Below are 14,463 nucleotides of genomic sequence, written 5' to 3'. Positions count from 1 at the left end.
AAGGTGAAAAATCAGAAGACATTGGATTTCAGTAGCAGTTCTTTGATGCATTTGCCATGTAACACATGCAAATCACTTTAAGATAGATTCTCATTTTACCCATAAGTAAGGATAATAATGCCCATGCCAGGCAAGCAGATATAGAAGATAACTAAAATAAATTTTGTAATAGAAATTTTAGAAACATAGAAAATGACAAAGTTGATTTTCAATATTATACATTCTAAATTCACAATTTAATTGTGCTGATTTGAATTGGGAAGTTTCTTCATTAAATGGATTAGCAGAAAACAACTGATATAATTAAGATGCTATTTTACTGTTAAAAGTAATAAGTAAAATATACGTAAAACTGGATCCAGAATGCAATAACCAAATCTCACCTTCAGCAGAGGGGCTGTCACCATTTGAGTGTTAAGTTGAAAGAAAGGATAAAAAACGATGTGAAAACAAAAATAAAGAGTGACATTACTTAAATAGAATAAGAAAAATAGGTATGGAGTACAAATATTTCCCCAAACAAACTAAAAGATAATGTGGGTTTTCCAGTGGAGGTGGCTGGAGTATGATATTGGTGCCTGGAAAGTCGGTTCATATAATGTGTAAAAGAAAAGCTCTATAGAAAGAAAATGCAAAGAAGAGTTTTAGAAAAAAAAGCTTTTTGGGAAAAAGGAAGTAGAGTCAATTATGTAAAAGATACAATATAATAATGTGATGCTTAGGTAAAAGAAAAGAGAACTAAAATAAAACATGAACAAAAAAAAGTGACAGGTTAAAAAAAAAATTATGTGGCAAGACCAGCTGTATTGAAGAAGCACTCTGAATGGAAGAACTCAAAAAAGAAAAGTTCAAGGACACCACACATTCCATGCTACTCTTGGGATTTAAATGTGTAATCTGGAGCAGGACACTCAGGACTTGTGTGGGTTTAGTTTTACAGTAAGGAGTTTTCAGTTTTACTGGATAGGATATGAGCAAAGAGGGGAGTAGTAATGAAGTCTGGAGGTTCCAGCTAAGGAGAAAGGAAGCTCAGGCTCCTGAAAGGGCTTCCTCCGTCCTGAGGGCTTAGAAATTTCTTTACAAATAACTGGAAGGATTTATTTATTTATTTATTTATTAAATTTCTTTATTGATTATGGTATTACATATGTGTCCTTATTCCCACATTACCCCCCAACACCCCCATTACCGGCCAGGGGTGGGCAAACTTTTTGACTCGAGGGCCACAATGGGTTCTTAAACTGGACCGGAGGGCCGGAACAAAAGCATGGATGGAGTGTTTGTGTGAACTAAATTGAAAGTAAAGGAGCGGAGGGGAGAGCAAGAGAACCCTCCGCTCTTGCGGCTCCGCGGGCCGGATAGAACAGCCGAACGGGTCGGATCCGGCCCGCGGGCCGTAGTTTGCCCATGGCTGCCTTACCCCCCTGTTGTCTGTGTCCATTGATTAGGCTTATATGCATGCATATAAGTCCTTTGGTTGATCTCTCCTCCTTACCCCCACCCTCCCCTACCTTCCCTGAGGTTTGACGTTCTGATCAATATTTCTCTGTCGCTACCTCGTCATCTCAATGATAATCAGTAAGACAAAAAACAGCTTTTATTTTGCTGTAAAGCAGTTACATTGGCAAGACTCTGTTTGAGAAGAGTTGGGTGAGTTTTCATAATCCTGCCCTGTGATTCAGATACAAACACTTGTTTGTTTCGGGTTCATGGTTGGAGCGTGTGAGCAAACATTTGCTTTTATGTTTTCCCCTTCATAATGTTCACCCTTCCATGCACAATACTTAACAACCAGAAACAATAGCACATGGCTGAAACTCCATAATAAAAAAAAATTTAATACATTTTTAATGTGAAAAATGTGGCATAATTTTCTAGTGAACAGGAGATATACTGATAGGACTTTGATGTACTAGCAATAGGACTTTGATGTACTAGCAAACCATATACTTGTTTATCCTACTCAAACAGAGAAGAAAGGCTGGATAAAGATTATTATTTTATTTTGTTGTTTTTTTTTGCTTTAAACGAGGAAAAGAATGAATGCAATTCTATCAGAAAAAAACACACAACATATTTCATCTTAAGAATAGGTTTGGGCAAAGAATTATATTAAAATGAAAGATTTATTTTGCATGCAAGGAAGAACTCCATTTCAAAGCTTCTACCTAGCACAGCTACAGAAAACATCAAGGAGAGGCTTATCATGTCTATCTGATCGAATGTGTAGATACTAAACTGCTGCTGGGATAGAGATTGTCTTTTGTAAACTATTTAATACACTAGCAGAACTTACTCACTGACTGTTTGCCAAGGTGGGGTTATATTTTGCAAGTTTCTTAACCACAAAAATATAGCACAAAGACGCAAAAATAAGGTGATGGGATTAGCTAAAGAATGCTTATGCATAGCCCATGGACACAGACAATAGTGTGCGGAGGGCCAAGGGCGGTAGCATGGCTGGGTGGAGGTGGGCAAAGGGTGGAAAATGGGGGACATCTGCAATAATGTCAACAATAAAAATATTTAAATTAAAAAAAAAAAAGTTACATGAGGGGGTATTGCATTCCCAGACCAAGTGACAGAAAAGCTGGCTAATGGGATGGAATCTCTTCTAGCCTGTCTGTCTGTATGTCTGTCTGTCGGGCAGAAACAAAGCAAGGAGCTAATCCCAAATCCACCTAGAATCTTTGGGTGGGAAGTAAGATGGTGCTATTTGTTCAGATGTAATAGAAAGAAGGCAGATATTACTAATATTTGGCAGAAGATGTGGGGAGAAGCTGGGGAGGTTAGAAAGGGACAGCAGACAGAAAAAGGAGAGGAGATGAGAATGAAGGTCATTCTTTCAGCATAAACATTGCTCCAAGGCTAATCTTAGGTTGCACACTAATAAAGTACAAGACCCGGCGTTTTGTGTATCACCTAAGGAGGACACATTGCATCTCAAATAAAATAATTTGCAATAGGCGAATGTTTAGAGCCAATTCTTTGAAAACCTACACAAAATTCGCTAAGATGAACCTGTGACTTAAATGAACACAACAGTTATTGCTAAAACTCAGGTAATTGTGCTGATGTGTTTAATAGAGGTGGGGACAGGAAGTGAGATGGGAGCTGGATGGGACCTAGAGAGTGTAGGAATGGTGGGAGCAGAGAAGCCAGAAGAATTCATGTTCACTGAAATAACAGGCATTGAAATTAAGTGGGATAAAATGTGGCCATAGTAACTCCTTTACAAATGTTTGTGGAGAGAGGGAAGGAGGCACTAAGGCCATCAAGAATGGTGATGTGGGCTGTACCCTGTCCAGGACCCACCTACTAAGTCCCTATCCCTGTGATGAGGTACAGTAGCCCCCCACCCCTTACCGGTGGTTTCAGTTTCCCACAGCTAACTGAGGTTCAAAAATATTAAATAGAAATAAACAATACATGCATTTTAAGTTACATGCTATTCTAAGTAGCATGATTAAATCTCGAGCTGTCCCACTATGTCTCACCTGGGATGTGAATCACCCTGTGGCCAGCCTATCCACACTGCACACACTCCCTGCTCATTTCATTAGTCACTTAGTAGCCCTGTTAGTTATCAGATCGATTGTCATGGTATCACAGGGCTCGTGTTCAAATAATCCTTATTTTATTGCAATTTTTCTATATCATTATATTATTATTAATCCCTTACTGTGCTTAATATAAATATTATACTTTGTCATAGGTACATATATGTGAGAAAAAAATATAATACATATATGATTTGGTACTATCCACAGTTTCAGGTATCCACTGGCGGTCTTGGAATCTGTGTAATTCTCACAAGAACCCTATAGTCTAGATGATATTTACAACATTTTGTAGATAAGGAAACTGAAACTCAGAGAACTTATACTACTTGTATAAGATATCCCAGGAAAACATTAAAAACAGAGATTTAATTTAATATCAAGTTGACTTAAAAGCAAGGATGTTAAAAATAATGGAGGCAACTGAAATTGACTTTTTAAAATACAACAATGAATGTAATTTATTATTTTCTGTTTTTTAAAAAATGTTATTTCCCTCTATACTGCTTTAAGGCAATAGATTTACTTATGGTACTGTTACAGGGCAGGCAGAATAGGGAAACTGAGAAGGGAAGTTAAAACAAGGCTAGGCAGTGTGGGCAATTCCAGCCAGCTTTTAACTAACAAGCCATTATCTTCCCCAGCCGAGGACAGGAGGGCAAATGGTGAATAAAACCTCCCTAATGAGAGAATGCAGAAAGGGAGGGCAAAGGGGAAAAGAAAAAAGGGCAGTTTTACTCCCTAAGCAGAGAAGACAGCAGTTTCAAGACTTGGCAAGATGAAGTTGCCAGGTGCTTTTCATGAATTCTGGGAAGGCCACAACAAAGTAAAAAGGGACTTTGGGAATTAATCTGTACCAAGATATTTAGCAGAGGAATTTTGAAACCTATAGACAGGAGGTATATAATGCCTCTGATCCCGACCCAACCTTCTCTTCAAATTAGCTTAGAGCCCAATCTGTGCTCATAAGCCAGATGTATAGGTTTGCTTGCTTTGCTTTTTCAATAAAGGTGCATGCTTCAATAAAGTGGCTTTTCACTACACAGGCAAGGTTTCTCGTACACTAGTAAATTCATTTATATGAGGTTGGGAACAGCCCTCTCCTCGAACTCGGGGCTGTCCAGTCACACCTCTACCGTGTTGGTGGTGAGAGCTGCTTCTAACAGTATGCTAGAGACAGTAAGGATTTGTACAATTGAAAATAAATAAAAATAAATCTGTCTTTAAAAATTTAAAACCTGCTACTCTTTTAGCAGTGATCAATTAACCATGATAAGTGAACAATTCCCCAAAGGAGTTTGTATGGTGGCAAATGGTATGGATATAGATAAATAAATTTCAATGTATAAACTATCGAAAATGAGAATTGGAAAACCCACATGTTCTCTGGTCCCACACAAATCTCCAAATGATTACTACTGGATCAATGAACGAATGGAGCACTACTAGTTCAAATGCTTATCGCTGTCCCAGTTTCCCCCTTCAATTATTTCCCTTCTATAGTTCTCAACTCAGTTTTTCTAACTCGGGCGAAAATATTACCTGCATTTATAAAACAAATAAAATAAAATATAATAAAATTTAAAATATATTCATTTTAAGCTATTGTATAAAGAAAAGTACTAATCTTAGCTCATTTTTTTCTGTAAAGGAAGGAAACTTTTTAAAGAAGATGTCTGATGATGGGTCATTTGTGCATCTGATATAAACTTTGAAAAATATTTGATTTTCAAAGTAATTACTAATATCACTGCTAATTAAAAAGCATTCCTTGTCTGGAATTTCATCTTATGCATTGAAATGATATAATAGAGACCCTAAAAGAGTGTAGCATTTCTGACTGAGGACATTTGGTCAGCACGAGCATGTGGAAGCCATTTTGGACAGAGAATTAGAAAAACTGAGCACTTATCCTTGATTTTTCTATTAAATAGATGTGTGACCTCAGCTATGCCACTTCATTTTTTAGTGCCTCTCATTTTTTTTTCAGACCCATGTGACAATGATGCATTCCTCTTCACATTTGATATTTGCTAGCAGCACTGAAGAAGACACTCCTAAGAAAATCAAGGACTCTCCTCAGAATCTGACCAACGTTCTAAATTAGCTTTATGCTATTTTTCTTGGTCACATGTGTCTTAGTTTGGTTAATTTCATTTTATTTACTTTTATCTGTTAAAAGATGTATTTGTCTTTTCTATTTGTTTATTACCATTTAAATGTCTTGCCCCTAATAGTTTGTTGGTTCTAGAATATTAAGATCCCCACCCAAAAATAGTTGAATTTTCATTTTTCTATCCATCCATCCACCCATCATCCATCCATCTACCCACCCAATCCATTCATGCATTCATCGTACATATATTGAATGCTTACATTGTACAAAGATTTTGCTAGTTGTTGGGCACTACACTATTTCAATAATGCACGTGAGGTGAAATTCATATGTTTAAAACTGTTGCTCAGCTTGTTGAAAAGAAAATCTGATGGTGGCAGGTCCCCTTGACCTGCCCTCCTAGGCCCTAGGGGTGTTTAAACACAAGCCTATGGTTCAGTTTCCTTCTGATCCCAAAAGAGTCTTCTGCACTGTAGAGGCCCTGACACAAGCTGAGAAGTTTGAGTAGGCTCCAGTAGAACCCGAAAAAGCTAGTTTTCAATTTTCTCATCATGTGTCAGAGAGAATCTTTATGGCTGTTCCAGGATATACTATGTTTATAGGTTATTTAATTGGAGGAGGAAAAATACGTTTTATTAGGACAATCTCTTCCTACTCTATACCTTAAGGCAAAGATAAAATTAAGATTGAGAGTCTTTAACATTTCTAATATGACTGCATTCTTTTTTGTTGTTGCTGTTAATCCTCACCCAAGAATATTTTTCCATTGATTTTTAGAGTAGAAGGGAGGGGGAGAGACAGATAGAGAAACATTAATGTGAGAGAGACACATCAATTGGTTGCTTCCCATATGCACCCCGACTGGGAATGGGGATCGAGCCTGCAATGGAGGTATGTGCCCTTGACCAGAACTGAACCCGCAGCCTTTCAGTTCCTGGGCCATCTGGGCCGTCACTGTAACCACTGAGCCAAACTGGCAAAGCTATGATTGAATTCTTAAATTAAGATAACCCTTAGGGTGAAAAATGTGTCAAGTAGATTTCCTATAGATAAAAATGTCTTATTTCATAAGATTTTATAAAATTGTCTTCTTCTGTAGGTTTTCCAGTGAATCAGTTTTGATTCAAGCAGGTCCCATATGGCTGTTTCTGAAAATGTCTTACCTTGTCGCTGCTTTTCCACATAGTGGGAAACATTGAAGATCAGTGATATAACCAGAGCGAAAACCAAGGAGGCTATAATTGCCCAGACATAATACTGGCATTCAGAGTTTCCTGCAAAGCAAAGCACACATGCCCTTAATATAGGTCCTGGACTTATTATTGAATTTCAACTGTAATTAAAAAATAAATAAAATATGCTGTTCTATCTATCTATATCTATATCTCATATGTATCATATATATCAACTGCTTACCCATTTTTTGAACTGGGTATTTGCACAATTAAAACTATTGTATTTATTCACAATGAACGACAAATCCTCTGCCAAGAAATTAATTAACATTGAAAGCCAAAGGCTTCCTACAGATTTCAAAATGGGTATTGGTGAAGGTCCCTGAATTCAGCATGGGCAAAAGGAAGCAATCTTAGTGTTAATGACATAGAAGACATTTTTAGTTTGGCTACTGGAATTTAGCAACTGGTGACTGATTATAAGAACTTTGGTTCAAAATCAAGAATATCCAAATTACTCAGAATCATAGTTTGCTATATTTTTGCCCTTTCTTTCATCCCCAGACTATAAAAGCAAGTATATTGCTTTCATTATTTACTGAAAACTACTTATTCCCTTCTATTATTCCCAGTAGTATAGGATACTGTATATTGGGATAAAACAATAATTCTGAAATCACAGTAACCCACTTTTGTCAAGACTGGCCTAAGAGCTTTTCTCATATTATTTAGATCCTCATGAATGAGTAATGGAGAGTTGATTATGCTTCCCTTTCTCATCTGCAAAGCTTCTTTTTTTCATTCCTGAGCCATAATGGGGGTTCTGTGGGATATTATTGCCTATCAGTTGCCCTTGATTATTTATGGCAACCTTTACACATACATAAATGACTACTAAGATAATTAGTTTAGCCCTAACCGGTTTGGCTCAGTGAATAGAGTGTCAGCCTGCAGACTCAAGGGTCCCAGGTTTGATTCTGGCCAAGGGCATGTACCTTGGTTGCGGGCACATCCCAAGTAGGGAGTGTGCAGGAGGCAGCTGATCAATGTTTCTCTCTCATCGATGTTTCTAACTCTCTATCCCTCACCCTTCCTCTCTGTAAAAAATCAATAAAAATATATTTTAAAAAAAAGATAATTAGTTTGATTTTATATATAATATGTGTTTTACATATATTATACAACCTATATAAAAATTATTTCTATCTGTATATAATGCTTAAATACATGTGTGTATTATATATGTTAAATATATTATATATCATATATGTATAATTATATGTATTAACTACATATATATAATTATATATATTAACCTAATATATGTGAGCCTATTATAAATCAGCCTTTATATTATAATTTGCACTAATACAAGAGAAACATGCAAATTGACCATACCTTCACGACACCCACCAGCCAATCAGGAGTGAGTATGCAAATTGGTGATGGCCCCGTCCCCCAGCCACCAGGCCTCTGGGCAGCATGCATGTCTGGGTGGGATGCCTGCCATGAGGGGGAGGGGGCGGAGGGAGTTACAGGAGCAGCAAAGGTGGCGGCCAGAGCAAAGGGCTGGGTCCCGGGTGCCAGAGGAAAACTGGTGTCGGCAGCCAGGGGAAGGAAGGCCTATTACACGAATCTGTTTGTGCAACAGGCCTCTAGTATACATATATAATTATGCTCATTATCTTAGTAGTGATATACCCATGTGAATGCTGACCCTAAAAAGTAGCTTGTGATTCTATACTACCATATATTTATATATTCATCCAGTATTAATGAGACATCTCTTCTGTGCCAGGAACTATGCCCTATATTAGGGAATCAATAAAGAAAACAGCATCTTGCCCTCAAGGAACTCTCTATATAGTTGGGGGCAGGGAGCCAGGGGCATGGATGTATAAACACATAATTGAAAATGCAATGTGTAAATAGCTACGACAGGGATTGTGTTCCTTCCAGTCCCAACTCTCTGTGACTACTCAGAATAAGAAACCATCTTAGGCCCTTTCAAAGAAATCCAAACACTGATGTGGATATCACTTAAAGACCCACAGTGAACTCCAAACACAGTAACAGAAGAAGAAAACCCTTAGTAGGAGGGAAGTTCATTTTTGCTTCCCTAGTTTGTCTTTAAATCACCCAGCAGAGAATGCCTAAACCCAAATGTTTTCTGTGCTGCTCTATTTTACCTATTATCATTATCTCAAATTTGACGTTTGAATTGCTGATTGTTTTCTTTGAATACTTTTGGACATTACCATGTTTCTTAAACTGCCCTCAGTGGTCTTTGTTTATTTCTTGGCATCATTTATTTTTAAATGAACATAAGCATATAGATGATTAAATATATAAAAATATATATTTATAATATAGATGTATATATAATATATGCATATAATTTGCATATCACTTATTATTATATGCATTGCTTTTGTTTGAACTAGTCTGTGGCTCTTTTAACACCAGCGAATCCTGGTGTTTTTATCTCCTCTTTAGTTTTGCACCATGTTAGTTAGATGTTCCAAGTACTGTAAGTTCCACAAAGAATAGGACAATTTCTGCCTTCTACTCTGCAGTGCCAAACACAGAGTATATAATTTATAAAACTTTTTCAATAATTAATTAATTAATAGGAAAAGGTAGCTGATAATGGTAGGAAAATGTATAGTTTTCTTTAAGGGAAATTTTATATTTCAGAAAGTATAAGAAACTAGAGAAGACTGGAAGTCTTCTGCAGTAGACTACTAATTAATTTGGTTAAAAACAGTAAGGTTTGGAGGGGATTAATTTATTCAACAAGAACATAATCTTGTAAATATTTATGAGAATTCTCAATATAATATTTATTAACTATTTGAAATATACTAATAATTTCTCCTCCATGATACTGCATGTATTCCTAGAATTACTTATTTGATATTTACATTTAATTATATATTTTTTAAACACTAAAAAGTGCCTGCTGAGTGTAAATTTTTAAAATTCCAGCAGTGCTAAGACATAAAATAACATCCAAGGTGCTCTATTTAAACATAAATGGGACACTGGTAGTATACTGATTGACTTTTTTATAAAAACATGGGGATTTTTTACCATGCTAGTATGTTAATTTTAGTGGCTACGTAGAATTCCATAGTATTTAATTCATCTACCCTTTCTCTAAGATGGATGCTCTAATGTTTTAAATGTTTTTCTCCTATAAACAAAATGCAAGAAACTTCATTGTACAGATATTTTGTGCTTATGTGGGTTATTTGTAAAAGAGGTTCCTGAGAATAGAATTGCTGTGTAAAAGGGAACTTTTAAAGCACGCTTTCAGGGACAGACCGATCCCCACCTCCACCCCCCTCCCCAGCCCCCCATTGATAATAATCCTTTTCAGGTGGATGATTTAACATAATTGTGGAAAATGGGGCCAGCAAGCTGTCTCACTTGCCAGATGGATCTCAGTTTCCCTCTTTGCTATTACAATACAGAAATTTTACAAAAATATTAATTTCTGACTTCTATGATTAAATTAATTGTTTTTATCATTAAAGACTTTTTTTCATGCACATATTTAAAGACCCACAGTGTAGGTCCAGTTCTACATTCTTTCACACTTTAAAGCAATCTGAGGGCACACGCTATGTTTTCTATTGCAACATATCACAATGACCATTCCAGGTTACTCAGGCAGCCAAAATAGACTGTATTCATTCACCCTCCACAGGTATTTGGTGACATTTAAATAAATATGCTTTAATTGTTACAAAGAAGCCAGACACATTATACACATCATCCATGTTCAATGTTAAAAAACAATTAGTAAACTCAGATAAGCAAAAACAAAAAGATAAGTATTAACCACAATCTTATCAAGAGACAATCACTATGAACACCTTGGTTAATATACTGCCAAACTTATTATTCTCTGTGCAGAAATTTTTACAGGTGAAGACTTGGGTTTCAGTTATGCTGACTATACTATTGTCTACTTTACCCCCAATAATTTCATAGTGTGCTTCTTTTCCTATAAACAATACATGCTTCCATTTACTTAGCTGCCCTATATTCCACTGTATGGGTTTTCCATAATTTATTTAACTAATCCCTTGTGAAAAGATATTTAAGTTGCTCTAATTTTTAGTTATATAAGCAGTGTTGTGATAAATATCTTCAGCTAAAACTATATACTCACCTTAGTTGTTTTTTTTAATCCTCACCCAAGGATATTTTTCCATTGTTTTTTGTTTGTTTGTGGGTTTTTTTAGAGAGAGTGGAAGAGAAAGGGAGACAGAGAGAAATATAGATGTGAGAGAAAGACATCAATTGTTTGCCTCCCACACGAGCCTCAACCAGGGCCCAGGCTAGGGCCGGGGAGGAACCTGCAATGGAGATATGTGGTGCCCTTGACTGGAATCGAATCCGGGACCCCTCAATCCCCAGGCTGACACTCTATCCACTGAGCAACACTGGCTAGGACTCACTGTAGTTTGTTTTTTGTTTGTTTGTTTGTTTTTTGGTAAAAATTCTTGAAGATGAATTGCTGGATCAAAGGATATACACAAGCTTAAAGAATTTTGATATCTTGATATCCCAGGTTTTAAAACACAATACTAAACAGACCATTCTCAGGTCAGTCTGCCCTCTTTCCTATTAGTTCACTTGGCCCTGAGGTTGTGTTTATGGCTCTTTGGTTAACCCACACTACATCAACTACCACTCAGGATCTATCCTTCCACACAGTGTCCTCATATACTCCCTCCTCTGTGATTTCTGCAGAAAGTTGGCTCTTTGTCTTCTTTCTGGAGTCAATGATCTTTCAAAAGAAGACTCCTGTTCCTATTTCTGCCCTAAAAATAGAGGGTATTACTCTTTTCTTTCTTATCATAAATTGTTTCTTCCGAATATTATTTTAGGTTTATTGTATCTTTTAGGACTTATCTTCTATACCACCCAATAATACACCATGCTCCAATCATTACGAAGCATTTGCAATTGTTAATAGATATCATGCTTACCATTTTGTGTCTTTATGTCTCTGTTTATTTGCCCCTTTGCCTGAAATACCTTTCCCCTTACCAATCTGATGAATTCCTAATCCTATTCCTCAATACTACCTTCTCTTTGAAGCATTCACTCCTTTGAAGCTTCTTGTTCCCCACCAAATGACATCCTATATATCCCTCTGCAATTCAATTGATTACATATTAGCATAATCAATTATATATATAAATCTCCCCAGTAGACTCTTAACTTCTCAAAGGACAGAAAGACTATCATATTTACCTTCATTTTCATGCCTCATTTCTTCCTTGTACCTATTATTTTGGGAATTAAGTGGATTAAGATATGTAATGAGATTAGGAGAGTAGTGTTTTTCACTAATATTTAATGTTCAATAAATATTAGCTGTTCTTCTTTTTATGCCTAGCAAGACTCCTGCAATCATTTCTGCAACCTACTCAGCACAAAGTAGGTGCTCACTAAATATGTGTCAACTGACCAAATAAATGAAAGATGGAGTAAAGAAGGGAAATGTAATGACCAGGACCAACAGAAAGGTTCTGGTCAAGTATAAGGTCTAGAAATATCCACAACCCAAGGAAAACAAGTTGAATGTTCTATTACATTGTCTCCCATGCTATTGAGAAAGGGCCTGCCTTTTGGAAACTGGGAAATAGAACCTGTGAGAGAAGAGTAACTCATTAAGCCACTGTGGCTTTGCTGAAAGTTATCAACAAATCCCAATTCTCTCTGCCCAGAATCTGTATTTACCAAAAAACCTATAGAAAATTAGTTTGTTTTTCCCAGGAAGCATGATACAAGGAAGTTGGTGCTAACAGCTAGCTATCTGAATAGATTGATGGGGACAGTCACCACTATAAATAAAATATTTTATTTTCTGCTTTAAAAATCATTGGGGAGTTTGATTAGAGTCAGTATAATCTCTGGGAAAGACATTTAGAAAAAACCACTAGTTGAGGTAAATTGTATAAGCCCAACTGCAACCCTAGGAAATACAGAGTGGGGCAAAAGTAGGTTTACAGTTGTGAGTAACTGAAACACAGAGTTTATTCTTGCATTCTTGTTTACTAATCACTGTATTATTTTCCATATGAACAACTGTAAACCTACTTTTGCCCGACCCTATATATGCTTGCATAAAATTGGGATGTTAATAACATAAGAGGTAGGGTGAGCAAAAGTAATCTCACAGACGACATAATAATTTTAAGAAGCATAAAATGAAGTCTGCTTTCATCCTCTTCTTTTCAACTTTTACCTTAAGGACCTACTATGTTTACTTTGACTTGTTAAATGAACACCCTCCAACTATGAAAACAGAAAAATGATGTTTCTTATATGTTGAGGACATGGTTTAGCATGGTCTCCAGTTTTCCTTTGATGTTAGGAGTCTATATTCCTAGTGGCCTCTTATTTTCTAAGATTTTTTTCCTTTTGTAATGTAATTTGAGTTTTACATAGGAAGATTTTCATTTAGAAGCTTTGCATTTCATGACATTCTTGATGTGTTTCATAATCTTTGATTGCCAACAATAAATACCTCCATTTGAAAAACAAAACAAAAACATGCAGATGAGAATATTTTGAGTAGCTAAATGGAGAAGATTTTCAACTTGAATGGCAAGATTTGTATAAATGTTCACACACACACACACCACTTCATCCCTCCCTTACCCAGTTATTTTCCATATAGAGTATGAATATTCCCAGGTACATGTGGGTATCTATTCAGTAGAGACAGTCCATCTTATAATATTGAATGTACAAAGTGCTCAAAAATTCTTGCCCAACAAATGCAATCTTTAGTATCATATTCATTAACTATAATTACTTTCATTTGTATAGATTTTATCAGTTTAAAAAGAACTACCACATAATTTGAATTTAGCTATTTACACTGTTAAAAAGCCAAAGGCAATGACAACTAGAAAAACCATGATTTAAGTTTCTATCTAGCTTTCAACAGCCAGAGGCTACGAGAGAGAGGTTTATTATAAGACCTCTGATTCCCTTAAGCCAATAGTACTTGGCAGGCACTGTATTTAAAATTCACAATTACATGTGCTCTGGAAGGAAGCTCAGCTAAGCAAATGTAATGCCTTCTGCTTTGCAGGTTTGATTCATACAGAAGCCTTTACTTAAACAAGTATCAACAGAAAAGCAATAAACATAATGCCTTAATTGTTTCTCCTTCAGGGGTTCTGTAACTGAGATAAGTGTATGAGCTTCTAGTTTTGAGGTTATGGCTTCTCTTGATGGTTTCTCTCCTTGGTTTATAAACTCTGTCAGAGCAGTGACTATCTCTTCCTTGCATTCCACAAATGTCTATATTTATTTTAAGCAACCCAGAAAGTTCAAAGAAAAAGTTCTGATTCAACAATCCCCATAGATTCTACTCATGAGTTTTTCTTACTGTGCAGATGGTTTGGTGCTGCACTAGGCACCTTCATGACTCTTTGAATGTGGCACGTTGTCACTATCCACAGAGGCCCCCTCCCCCTCCCCCTCACTATCTATCCCCATTACCCCTTCAGTAAAAGGCGTGAGAGTGATAGACAGTAGCACTGGGAGGGATTCTCAAATCCAGCCCCAGGCTTTCAAG

The 14,463-nt window shown here is 36.4% G+C and overlaps 1 protein-coding gene across 1 annotated transcript in view; it reads right to left on the bottom strand.

The window, feature by feature from the left end:
- TRAT1 (T cell receptor associated transmembrane adaptor 1) overlaps positions 1–14,463 on the bottom strand; it is a gene marked incomplete at both ends in the record, with an annotated part of 35,575 nt that overhangs the window by 17,701 nt on the left and 3,411 nt on the right. The window contains one exon of the mRNA XM_080654676.1: positions 6,840–6,950. Within this exon, the coding sequence (XP_080510802.1) occupies positions 6,840–6,950 (111 nt within the window). The remainder of the gene's footprint in view (positions 1–6,839; positions 6,951–14,463) is intronic.

This window comes from Plecotus auritus (genome assembly GCF_963455305.1).
Source record: "Plecotus auritus genome assembly, chromosome: 2".
NCBI lineage: Eukaryota > Metazoa > Chordata > Mammalia > Chiroptera > Vespertilionidae > Plecotus > Plecotus auritus.
This window is presented reverse-complemented; position numbering and strand designations above follow the sequence as displayed.